Source organism: Lutjanus erythropterus, chromosome 14 (assembly GCF_056507025.1).
Source record: "Lutjanus erythropterus isolate fLutEry1 chromosome 14, fLutEry1.hap2, whole genome shotgun sequence".
NCBI classification, from domain to species: Eukaryota; Metazoa; Chordata; class Actinopteri; order Lutjaniformes; family Lutjanidae; genus Lutjanus; species Lutjanus erythropterus.
In genome coordinates, this window is record NC_139330.1 from 36,921,258 (window position 1) to 36,934,556 (window position 13,299).

General features: G+C 38.3%; 1 protein-coding gene across 1 annotated transcript; it reads left to right on the plus strand.

Moving 5' to 3' along the window:
- The first annotated feature begins 1,654 nt into the window (after nt 1-1,654).
- Nucleotides 1,655-10,305, plus strand: yipf4 (Yip1 domain family, member 4). The gene is made up of 6 exons (XM_084735969.1): nt 1,655-1,885; nt 4,419-4,572; nt 5,392-5,563; nt 6,794-6,871; nt 6,992-7,105; nt 9,947-10,305. Exons 1-6 carry the CDS (start codon nt 1,828-1,830, stop codon nt 10,082-10,084), a joined length of 714 nt encoding a protein of 237 aa, XP_084592095.1. The 5' UTR covers nt 1,655-1,827; the 3' UTR covers nt 10,085-10,305.
- The last annotated feature ends 2,994 nt before the right edge of the window (nt 10,306-13,299 follow it).

The window sequence follows — 13,299 nt, forward strand, 5'->3', positions numbered from 1 at the left end:
AGCTCCTCTGTTCCAAGACTCTGGAACACTCTGCCCAGTTACCTCAGACATGAGAGCTCTGTTGGCACTTTTAAAACTCAACTGAAAACCTTTTTCATCAGGCAAACGTTTAGTTAATGTAAAACATTTCTATCCTGGTCTGTCATTTTTACTATCTGTGTTTGTCTGCCTATTTTTTTTAGATCTTATATTACTAAGAATCATTTTTATTTTTATTTTCTATTTATTCATCTACTTATTCTTATTTTTTCTTCTTTCTTTGTGAGCCTCCGTTATGTCTTTTAATCCCTGTTTTGAATTCTGTCTTATCTGTTTTTGCCTATGTTGTCATTTTTAATGCCACACTGTAAAGCACTTTGAGTTGCATATTATGTATGAAAGGTGCTATATAAATAAAGTTATTATTATTATTATTATTATTATTATTATTATTATTATTATTATTATTATTATTTATTATTATTATTATTATTACTATTTTAAAATACAGTGTGTTTTCAAAAATAAAATTGGAAAAGAAGAGAAGGAAAAGGAAGAAAATAGAGTAAAATTATAATAATCTTCTTGGACCATTTAGTAAAGGTTTACTAGCCTGAATTAATTCTGCCTAAAATAGTGTATTTAGGTGGAATCAACAGATTTGTATTTTCCTCTCATCAGTAATACAATAAACACATTAAAATGCTTCATAAAAGGTGCACTGGTCACTTACAACTGGTGTTTCAACAACGTTTTGCCAATAATCATCTGTCAGAATTCAGACAATGGTGTCATGCTTAACAAAAATGACTGATTAGACAAAAATGTGTGGGTTTCATTTCAACTACATCATATATCTCAGCTGAGCTGTTGTTTAAAATAACACTTTATAAGAGATGATACCATGTGCAGTACATAAAAGACCATACATAAAAAACCAAAGACAGACAAAATACAACATCAACAACACAAGGCCCAGTAGTAGAGGCAAAGAGAAAGAAAATAAAGGACATTAAAATGTGTCAATAATGGCACTGACTCTAATATCAGTTCTTTGTAGCTTAAAAGTTGTTTGAATATTTTATGGTGCCCACATATTCTTGAAAACGGGAAAGTAATTTGCATTATTGTATTTATACATTATTGCTGTGTTTAGCAAGTAAAAAAAAAAAAATTCTCATAAATAGTCCTCTCATTTTCAAACACACCAGAGAAAACATCCCTCAAATAATACCATGAAATGTCTGGATAAACTATAGAATGTCTAACAGAAATGTCTCTGAGAGCAATTCCAAAACAAAAATAATAAAAACATATTCAGCTGAGTTTTTACAGCATGAGCTGTCAGACTCAATGTAATGAAAGTTTTTCTAAATTAATTTAAATGTAACTTTGCTCATTTTAATAGTAAAAAACACTTGACAGGTGAGGAGCACAGATTTCTCTGAGGCAAATTCCCCATTAATTCATTCCAAAATGGGATTATGTGATGAGTTATAACACTGTCTTTTTGGAATTTTCTTTTATTATTCTGACTCTGTGCTGAAAAGCACTGACTGCACAACATGATAAATTTCAGTTAAATTATATTTTCTTGTGAACCTTCCCATGTCCCAGCTTTATCACAGGACATGAACCCATCATAACACGTGTCTCATTTCCCAGCTTCCTCTGCACTTCCTGCTTTCTCTCCACCGCAGCAGTGATAGACAGAACGAAAACAAGATGCGATAGTTCACTTCACTGACGAGCTGTGACCAATGACAGCGTTACTGACGCTTCACTTACTGTTTTATTAAATGTCAGTTTTCTGAACCTTAGGTGTGTGCTAGTAACAGAAACTCAACCATGCAGTTCTCTCCCACTAACGGAGATTTCACGTTCGTCTCCTCCACAGAGGCTGAAGGTAGGCTGATGCTAATGCTAACGCTAATGGCAGCGCAGCTCCGCGACTAGCAGGCCTTCAAAGTGCTATGCTAACCACTCACTTGTTTACCTGCGTTATGTTAGGTGTCACTAAGTGTCACAGTGCAAACACCAGGTACTTAATGTTCTTTGTGTAAACATAATACTGACGTATGGCCTTACACGGTGTTATTCCTATCGTTACTGTATATTTAAATGAGCCGTTATCGTTAGCCACTTAACTAATTGCGCTACTGAAACGTGTCGTTCAGACAAGTAGTTAGTTAACATTGAAAACCTGGAAATTTCAGTTGAGCTTGCAAACTACGAGGCTATTAAAAAAAGGGGGCTGCTTCTCATATAATTTAGCCATGTGACCAAGAACTATAACTATAGATTCCTGCCCGACATAATAGCTCTCACTCTTGTTTACACTGGTCACCTACATACCTGCCACCACCTCATGTACTATCGTTAGCTGTAACAGTAACAGACTGTGGCGGATAAAGACTGTGGGAATGATTCACAGGGAGTTATTATTATAGCACCTGCATTAATTTCACAAAATCAATTACAGGCGATAGAAAATATTTTATCACAGATTTTACAACAGTGTGACTGGCGAGGTGCTTCAATTAAAGTAGTATTCTGTAAACTTCTTAAAGGAGCAATTCACCCCCAAATCCAAAATACGCATTTGTCCTCTTTCCTGTAGAACTGTTTATCCATGTAGATAAGGGGTGGGCAATTATTTTTCATTGGGGTGCTACATGAGAAATTGATCCGGATGCCGTGGCCAAGACATAAATGACTTAAGTGGCTAATAATGGCCAAATCTCTAACAATGGAATGATCAGAAAGGTTCTGTATAGGACACTTCTACTGTTGGTCACCCCTTTTGAATTACCACTTGATGTGGCTAATATTTTGCTGGGAAACATAAAAAACATGGATGTCCAGCATTGAGTGAATAAAGTTATAGTTTAATAGAAAAGACACAGTTCATTATCATTACCAATGAACTCAGAACTGACACCTTTCAAAATAAGGGTCTGATATTGGTTTAATGGTAAGCAAAATGCTTTTGACTATCTTTGCTAGGTTTTTAATTTCTGGTATTTCAATGACAGTCTTGCTGGCCACACAAAACTTTTCAGTGGGCCACATCTGGTCCCTGGGCCAAATTTTGCCCAGGCCTGATCTAGATAGTTTTGGTGAGTTGTGACTTTTGGAGATGTCTACCTTCTCTCCAATGTAATCAAAATAGATGGCACTCTGCTTGTGGTACTCAAAGCACCAAAATATACATTTGAAAAACTCAACATCAGTGTCTCTTTCCAGAAATCATGACCTGGATACTCAGTATAATCCACACACCTTGTTGTGAGCAGTTTCATATAGGAACTGCTTTCCTTCTACCAAACTACACCTACCAACTGTATCATTGTGCAGAAGGAAGCTTGCATCTCCTCATGGACGAGGTGTTACAGCTAAGCCCGGGAGGAGGCCTTTAATTATTACATCCTGCGCCATCACAATCATGACCTCATAGTGTTGAAATAAGTTCATTCCTGGAATTGTGGACTGCATCCTTTTTTTTATACAGTGCTGCCAAACACTAGGCTAAAAAAAGACAGTACAGACCTACACATGGAGACATTTTACCAAAATTAACCTAACATGTAAATATGAAAATATAATATATTAGTAACAGTAATATTGTGAAATGTACATCAATGCTAGTCAAGTAGATGTTACTAAAAGCTGTACAGTATGTGCAGAATTGTCCCAGAGTATTAAAAATTTGACATGTGTATGATGTATGAATTACTATACAGAAATGGCCATCCTGTGGGTTTGAATTGCAAAAGAAGAAAGGCTGGATTAGAAAGATTGAATCAGATGAGATCAGTAATTGTTTGTGGTGAGCAGTCTGATATATGAGGATGTGAGGTACTGCCCCGTCACGACACACAGGAGACTTGTTGTACAGGGTGACGTCAGCAGACAGGAATAACCTCTTTATGAAATGAAGTCTTTTCCTGTGTCTGCAAGAACTGTGCAGGATGTGTTTTAGAGTAGAGCGGCAACTAGAGAAAATACTGCCAACTGCCCAAGTTGATGTATTTGTATTTGATCTTTTCAGCTCTAGTTTAGATTGATGTTTTTCTTTTACTCAAATGTTCAGTGTTGTTTACTCAATAAGGTAAAAAGGAATGTAAAATGGGTATCCCAGTGAATTAATATTGCTCCTTCATAAAGTTGGGGGTTTTGAGAGATGGTTTTATAAAACAGACCTTCATGTGTAAATCAGTGGAATGACCGTTAAAGTCTGATGCCTTTAAACCAGAGACAGGGAAATGGTATGCTCCTTGGGCTCCATCCAGAGTAAGATAGAACTGATGCAGTATGGTACCAGTCCATCAGGTATTTTATGTAAAAGCAGCTGTTAAACCTTCACATTGTGTCTGTGGTATTATTCTATGTATTTGCTGCCACACCAGCATGTATTCACACAAACCTGTTCTCCTCAGAGCTCAGTGGCACCATCAGTGCCCCGGACATTAAACTAAACATGGGCACCGAGAGCAGTAAGGACCCATACGCCACCACCTTCCTGAGGCAGCGAGGCTATGGCTGGCTGCTGGAGGTGGAGGAGGATGACAGCGAAGAGAGCAGACCTCTTCTGTGAGTACATGTTGTGCTTTTTCTTTACTCATACCTTTATTTGATCTGAGATTTATTCTTTCAATAGAAACACGAGTCATGTCAAATGTCAACTGTTCCCAGCCAGCTGGCTGTGGCCGTTTCCACTTAGTGCAGTTCACACAAGCCTTTAGTAACTAATGTCTCCACAGGAGCAGCCTCACTATGTTTTAAAGAACATTAGAACATTCTAATTGGTCAAGTATCTCTGAGGTACAGTTGCAGGCTGGTGTTCTGAGTGTGTGTCTTCACCACCATTTTTTAATAAATCTGAATATTTTTGTTCGTAAGCACTTTCTGTGTTTCATCCGTATGCTATCTTTTAAGGTGAATCCTACATACAGTTTTATAAATGAGCCCCCATGACAGGAAGGTGTGCCATTGGAGCAGAGTCAGGTTAGCATAAATGTAGCAGTGAATGTTTCATCAGATAATAAATACCACAGCTCCTCCAGAACCAAATACAGATTCTAAAGGGTTTTTCCACCAGCAGCTGAATATAATGACAAAGGTTAAACCCCATGACTGATGAGTAAAGGAATTTCAGTGTCTTCGTCACCACAGTCTGGAGGCTAAAGCTGGTTGTTTCAGATGCAGCAGTCTATGATACAAACACTGCATACCCTAAATCAGAGACCATCAATGTTTACTCAAATCCATTTTATATTACTTATTTCTTGAAGATATTCATCAGAACCCAATTTACTCTGGTTGGCCTGTTGATCAGTCATTTGTTCAATTATTTTCTCTTGGAGTCGGTGTCAGCTGCTGTCACTCTAATGTCGTCTTGTCTGTGGGCAGGGAGGAGCTGGACATCGACCTGAAGGACATCTACTACAAGATTCGATGTGTGTTGATGCCGATGCCATCGCTGGGTTACAACCGACAGGTGGTCAGAGACAACCCAGACTTTTGGGGCCCTCTGGCCGTGGTGCTGCTCTTCTCCATGATCTCGATCTACGGCCAGTTCAGGGTGAGCTGGACATACTGAACACCACAGTGTCAACCATGTTTACCACAATTTTTGACTTCAGGATTGTCTGTTAGCCCTTTCCTACTGCAGGAACTTAAAGGGATAGTTCAGATTATTTAAAGTGTAGTTGTAGGGGTTCTTAGCTGTAGTCAAAGTATTACCTACAGTACATGACAGTCGACACACCACCACTTAAGAGAAGCAGCAGGAGAAGCTAAACAATGTACTACTGTGGAAAGGTCAGCAGCAACAGGTAATGTAAACACCTTAAAAATCTGTATCAGTCTGCACTATATTAAATAAACCAAATATCACTCTCACTCTTGTTATTGTGTGACTTTGGTGTTTTAAAGATCAGGTCAGATTTACCAAAGTCACACAATACTACAAAGTAACAGATTAAAGCCAGAGAGAGTGATATTTACAGTAGTTCTCTCTCTCTCAAGGTCATGTGGTGAAAGTATTCTAAATATAGCCTACACAAAGTAATTATTCTTTTTTAGGTGTCTAAAATATGTGTTACTGCTGACCCTGTCCAGCAGTACATTGTTTAGCGTCCTACACTGGTACTCCTACTCCTTTTCCAAACTAGGAGCATGTTGACTGCCATCTACTATAGGTGATGTACTGACTAACTGACTATAGGCTTTGTGACTACGATCTTCATGGCATGTTATGTGCTGTTTGACAGTTAAAAAAAACAGTTTTTGGACAGACAACAGAGGAAGATATTGTCATTGATTTTCTTTCATAGTGATTCCAGGCCACTGCTCAGGCTTACTTGTTTTTTTTGCCCTGGTCAATACAGATGCAGTAGTAAAATGGTGTGGTGATGTAAGAGAACATCTGCTTGACCAGTTACAGCTGACAGTTCTGCTGCTAACCCCCTGAAAGTACCTGCAAGCTGTACTTCCAGTAGTATCCCCTCCTGAGCAGTGCCCACTTTTAGTTACAGGATCTCACCCCCCAAGCAAACAGTCATAATGGATACACATTATATTACATTTGTTTGCATCATTTACAGTCTGGGATAAAAATGTAGGAGAAACCAATGAATGCTCACCTGTCTTCACATTCTAACAATCAGCAGCTTCATTTTAAAGACAACAGAAATCATTTGAAGACATATAATTGTGGAGCTGTTGGCTAATTGTGTGGATGTCACAAAATAGTGGTGGGAACTTGTCACAGTTTTCAGTGTTGATGCTGAAGTCAGCTTTTATTGTGTAGGTCATGTCTTGGATCATCACCATCTGGATATTTGGATCCCTCACAATCTTCCTGCTGGCTCGTGTTCTCGGTGGTGAGGTAAGTGCTGCTGATGCCTCATCATCTTCTGCAGCCAGTCAAAATACAGTCGGACATGACTCCAACTTGTTCTTGTAAAACATAAGAAACATTTTCTCATGTTGTTGTTGTTTTGAGCAGGTTTCCTTCGGCCAGGTCCTTGGAGTGATTGGATATTCCCTTCTCCCTCTCATCGTTATAGCCCCTCTGCTGTTTGTCATCGGAGGGTTTGAGCTGGTTTCTACACTAATCAAAGTGAGTCAGAGAGCACACATTAACAGTCTTTAGTTTTTCATGCAGTGTAAAAATAAAACTGTAAATGGACAGATAATGTGTCTGATAACAACTGAAAGTTGTTAACTTTGCAGAATAGCTCCAATTTGATCAAATTCATGCCCTCAAATGACATGCTGGCTACTCTGCTTAGCCTGCTACTCCTGTCTTTATGGTGATTCACCAGCCTGTCCCGTTATTCTGCCTCATTGTTCTCAAAAGAAAGGTACAAACACACAATTGATACGGGAGGCATTGTTGTTCTGTCTCTGAACAGGCAGTAACAGAGCCAAATTATCATGTGTGAAAGAATGAGCCGGCAGGACAAGACACAACACTAATGATTTATATGTCCACTCTTGTTTGTGGTTGTTTTTTAAATTACGTTCTTATGCCACATATTTGACAGCTGTGTCTAAACGAAGAGCAAGAGAAATTAATGGACATAGACACATACCAGATATAAACAAACCCAAAGCTCACTTGTGAATCCTTATCAATAGGCTTGGAGAATAGTTACCATGTTGACTTTTTTATGTGACATTTGTACAAACTTGAAGCTTTACTTTCTGCCTGGCACACAGCACAGCTGTCATTGCTGTTTTCTCACCTATGCAGTTGTCATTGTCACGCCCAGTGTTTATCTAGGTAGAAAAAGTACTCGCACCTATCTGTGTGCCCGGGTACACATCCCATGGGTGTGTTGGTATTATGAGGTGTGGTCAGGCACATTGTTGGTGTATTGCTATCTTGAGGTAGCAGAAAGTGATAGTGCAACTGGCCAACAAAAGCCTGATCAAAACCTGATCTCAGTCAGTGACACAATATTGTCCAGCTATTAAAAGGATGCATCATTCAGATAGTAAGATGACCCTAAGATGGCAGGTTCACAACATGCAAACACTCTGCTTCTAAAGCACTGCAGTTAATCTATGGGTCATAAAAAAGCACATTCTCGTTAATAACCGTGGGTTACAGGTGGGATGAAGCATCACCCATTGAGAGAAATGTACTTATTTAAGTATGGGGCAGCTGTAACTTCGTTGATTGTTCAAATCCAACAGGATTGGTCATGATCTGTTGTTCATCAATGTTCTGCGTTCTTCATACACACAAAGTTTAAACATTGACATTATTTGGGGTAAAGCAGCGTATAAATCCTAACTTCCATCAGAGCTGTGGAAAGTTTCTTCTGTCCTGTCAAGTTTATAACTACAGTTTTTAGTTTTGCTGCTTACATATTAATGATATTTGCAGCAGTAACATTACTGCAAGGAAACATTTCAAATGACTGAAAGCAGCCTCTCTAAATATGAAATCCTCTTTTAAATGTATAGAGCTGTGTGAACTGTCTGTGTGATGAACTTTTGTGTTGTATTGATGTCAGAGTGTTTTCTGTAACAATGGACTTAGATGATTAGAGAGGCTGCTTTCAGTTATTAATGTAGTTATTGTTTTCATGCATGTAGTAATGTCACACCAGTCATCCTGCTGTGCACACAGTGTCTCTCTAACCCTATTTCCTCCACCTGCAACCCATCTGCTGTTCAGAATGTTCACTTTTATGACCCAGCATGTCTAATGTGTGGATTTATGGTAGTAGCAGCATCATTATCAGTGGCTCATTTCAGCTGCTCCATTCACTTCTCCAAATAGCTGAATCCACCATTTAAATCGCAATGCACCAGAGGCAGGTGGACCTGGCTCTCATAGGGAATGATGCTCTGATTGGTTTGAATCATGTTACATCCAAAACACACCCAGGGTCAATTAAGACATTTAATAAAACCTCCTTGCGCCTTACTTGGTGCCCAGATTAGGTGCCATTTAAGTAGCAAAGTAGAGGTGGACACGCCCTAAATGTATCTATGCCATGCACTTTGGACCAGGAATTCTCAAGCTGTTGTTACTTAAGGCACACATTTGATGTTAAAAACCGCCCTCTAAAAAAAAAAGTCAATTTTGTCTCACTGCATTCAAGGAAATGTTAGGTAGCTAATATGCTTTAAACTTCAACTGGTCATTGTTCATGGTCATGAACTGAAACTATGTATTTTAATTGGACATGTATTATTTCTATGACTTCTGAGCACATTTGATTATAAAATTAACTAGTTTTGTAAATTACCCAAATTTTAACAAAATGAATCTAACCACCTGACAGTGGTTCTGCCTCCAGGGCCCACTAGATGGTGCTCTGAGACCCAGCAGTTGGATCAGCAGTGGTTGAGCTGGCTTCTTTAGACCATGCTTTATATACTGTCTAAATAGGGCCCTCAAACTGTGTCTAACAGGAAATACAAATTCCAAGAGTGGCAGCAAAGCACAAGAGCTTCCATAAATAAATCCAGTAGTTAGTTCATTTGCAATAGGACTTAATTACAAGCAAACAGCTCTTTCATACTAGACTCACAAGTCCATCTCTAAATGCCTCTTTAAGTAAAGGACTGAGGCTGGCATTCATTGATAACACAATTAACAGTTTAAAAAGCATGCACTGCAGACCCCATCCAATGTCTTTAGGGTGGCCCTTCGTATCAGGGTGGTGACATAAAAGTCATATGCCTGCCACTGAGGAGAGTCTGCAAAGACATGTCCTTGAAAAAAATGTAAGTGGTGTGGATTTATAAGCAGACGTTCTCTCTGCTGCAACTATTTTGCATTTAGAAATCCCCAGGTGGTCAGTAGGCAGCAAGATCTCCAATTGTATCAGTTCTATCCAGAGACCTGCCTCATGAAATGATCTGTTGAAGTGATAGTTGTAGGTCATTAATTTTGGTGAATAAATGTACTGATACTTGATTGTGTGTTCTGATCTTTCAGCTGTTCGGAGTGTTCTGGGCTGCATACAGTGCTGCTTCGCTGCTCGTCGGGGATGAATTCAAAACGAAGAAACCCCTTCTCATATATCCCATTTTCCTTTTGTACATCTACTTCCTATCACTATATACTGGTGTGTGACTGGATGAGTTGGGACTGTGGACCTTTTCATGGACAGTGACCCTGGAGCACAGGGGGGAAAAGTCAAACTATGGAACCAGGATTTTTTTTTTAAAGGTGTTTATTTCTTTTTTTAACTCTGCTAAGTTCTAGACAGTGGGGATGTTGGGAATATATATCAATGTATATAGTTTTGTCCCTTATGTCTTTGGTCAATAAATGCATATGGTTTTACAGCTTAACTTCTCGTTCACCAGTGCAATACAGTCCCCTTAGTCCTGCATTTACATGTAGTTGATGAAGCAGGAATAGTCACAGGGTTGTATATTAATGTAATGATTGTTTTTTACTCTTTATCCCACTGAAGAATGTGGTGCCAAATGTTTGTGTGTGTGTGTGTGTGTGTATGTTCAAGGAAGAATCTGAGTAAAGAGACAGCACCACACAGGAAGAAGGAGACTGTGGAGCATAATGTTCTTCTTTTAAGCACTGTATGTAGTGAATGTACTAGGAGAGGTGTCCATTTCTTGCTTTTCAGACTTGTTTTCTTAATTTATGTATTTCAGCAGCAGGAGCAGGTCGGACAGTTAGAGTGATAGAAATTATGTCCACAAAATATGGTGCCTTGTTTTCCCACCTCCTGTGTCCCATTTCCTGTGTCCTTTCATCCCTTTAATACAGGTATATAATCATTTGATCAATAATTACAGTAAATTAACAGTTATTGTCACTTAAACATCTGTTTTTCCTCACTGAGTGCTGCATTATATAGCTGGCCACACTAATGTATTAAACAGTTTTGTATATTGTAACACCCTTAAGACGGTTTCAACAGGCTAGATTCACCCTCACAATTTCATTTCAGACATTAATATCAGCTGTAGAGATGTCTGCCTTCTCGATATATATGGAACTAGATGGCACCTGAGTTGGGTGATATGGTCAGAATCAAATATCACAATTTTTTTAACCAATTACCTCAATATTGATATTAAGACAATATTTGGGGATTTTAGGGATGACTATTGGTGCTTTTACAAATTATTAACACAATGAGATTTTTTTCTTTTATTATTTATTATTCTTTTTATTTTTATTGTAGGAAGCAAGAGGTGGATAGGTGGATAATAAATCCTGTGAAAAAACTGAAAGTTTTGTTCATGTAAAGAGATTTTTAATAAGTAGTCATCAGCACTGTGGATAAGTGAGTAAAGACAATAATAGAACAAACTTAGACAATGACATCACATTACTGTAATGCAGCTATAAAACCAGGGAAAGGCAACACTTATACCATATCATGATATAACGACACCCAAAGTCCAAAACAATATGTAGTCTCATATCATGATATCAATATTATATTGATATATTGCGCTGTCCCAGACCGAAGCTAAAGCACATGGTCAACCACACAAGTCTTTCTTATTGGCTCCAGATGAGGCAAACATTAGGGGTCGTTAATCTGTCTGATTTCCCGATCCGATTCGATTATGATTATTGAGGTCCTGATTCGATTACCAACCGATTTTCGATTATTAACGATTCTCGATTAGCGATTATTGATTTTCCATTTGACAACAGTAACCGAAAATACACCACAAAGTTATTGCACCATTTAAAAAAACAGTTGCTGAATTACTTAACTCTTTTATTAAGTAACAACTCAAAGCACTTCCTGTGCAGTGCAAAAAAGAAAAAAGTGGTGGGATTAGGGTTAAATTATTTTAAAAATGCGCTTGTCTTTGATCTTTGTAATAGTAGTAATGATAATGGTAATAATATTAAAAACTTCAAACTTATACGGTGCTGTACTATGTATATACTATACATATATTAGATCATTATACACTGTACAGTATAATACACAACTACGCTCTGTAGTCTCGTTCAATGTCCCGCCTACAGCACAGCACATCTGATTGGTTAGAAGTCATGATCAATCAGCAGACACACTGTGTCACAGACGGGGCGAGACAGAGCTGCACCGGTGAGCAGAGAGGAGCTGTGTAGAAGTTAAGACAGCTGATATCACCAAAGTTTCAGTGAACATCACAGTTTTATGATCTGTTTCTTTGGTGATAGCACAGTTACATCAGTGAAAAAAGTTATGGTCTGGATTTCACTCAAGGCGATGTGACGGCTTTTAAATCAGTCGCTCTTCACAGAGATGCGCTGCACACAGCAGCAACTGTCCTGTCTGTTCACTGCAACTCTGCATTGAGATTTCGAGTATTATAACTTTGAACCACCGTCTACACACTGTCTTATCTGAAATACAAACATAATGTGTCTTGTGTTGCACCTGAGCTTGTTGAACAAGACTCAAACCCAACACCCACCAAGGAAAAGTGGACTACTAACTAGGGCTGGGTATTGATTCAGATTTCCCAAACTGATTTGATTTGATTCAGCTCAATGTTGATTTGGTTCAGGATATTTCAGTTACAATACCAATTTCGCTTAGATGTGAAAGAGATTCGCAGAGAACTAATGCTGTAAATTGTGCAAGGAGCCCTCTACCCTGGTGCATTATTTAAGAAAAAATAACGTTTACATTTTTAAAACATGACCTGACCAACATGCTAAAATGAACTAGATTTCATGCTACAAGATCTCCTGCCAAAGGCTGGTCAGGTGAGACTAACAGGGTTAAAACCACAGGCTGTATCTCACATCTGCACAAGAAAAGACATTTTAAATGTTCGATTTTTAGATGTTATGAATTGAAATTGAACCAGGCAAAGGAAAATTGATTTGAATCAATTAATCAATTATTTAAATCCAGCCCTACTGCTAACAGTTTGCTAGGCAGTCAGCTGTAACTGTAACATAGATCTTTCTCAGCCAATCTTGCTTTCCTTCAACAGACTCATTCATATTATGAAGTCAAGGGAATTGGGAGGTCTGGGGTTACCATTCTTTTTGCTCTACTAATGAGCAGAGGTGGACCCTCATTTGTCTTTTAGATCATTTCTAAAGTGTACTTCACAAAAGATAAAGAGCATAAAAAACTTTGCTTTTGCAGGTTCTGATAAGAAAATTTGTAACATACAGACAACAGTGATCCATAAGTCTTAAATGAACTTCATGAGAAAAACCTGCCTTGCAATTAGTGATTTCTCCTTACATAATGCAACACTACTGAGGGTTTAGTCAGGACCAAAAGATGAAAGCAAATCTTTTAGAAGACGAGGTCACCACAGTGGTAGATGAGCCATCTTGTAGTTGATTTA

Excerpts from the sequence above, each read along its gene's own strand:
- yipf4 (XM_084735969.1), top strand. The coding sequence starts at position 1,828 with ATGCAGTTCTCTCCCACTAACGGAGATTTCACGTTCGTCTCCTCCACA. Across the intron at positions 5,564-6,793 it reads CGATCTACGGCCAGTTCAGG|GTCATGTCTTGGATCATCAC; the intron begins GTGAGCTGGACA and ends TTTATTGTGTAG. Across the intron at positions 6,872-6,991 it reads CTCGTGTTCTCGGTGGTGAG|GTTTCCTTCGGCCAGGTCCT; the intron begins GTAAGTGCTGCT and ends TGTTTTGAGCAG.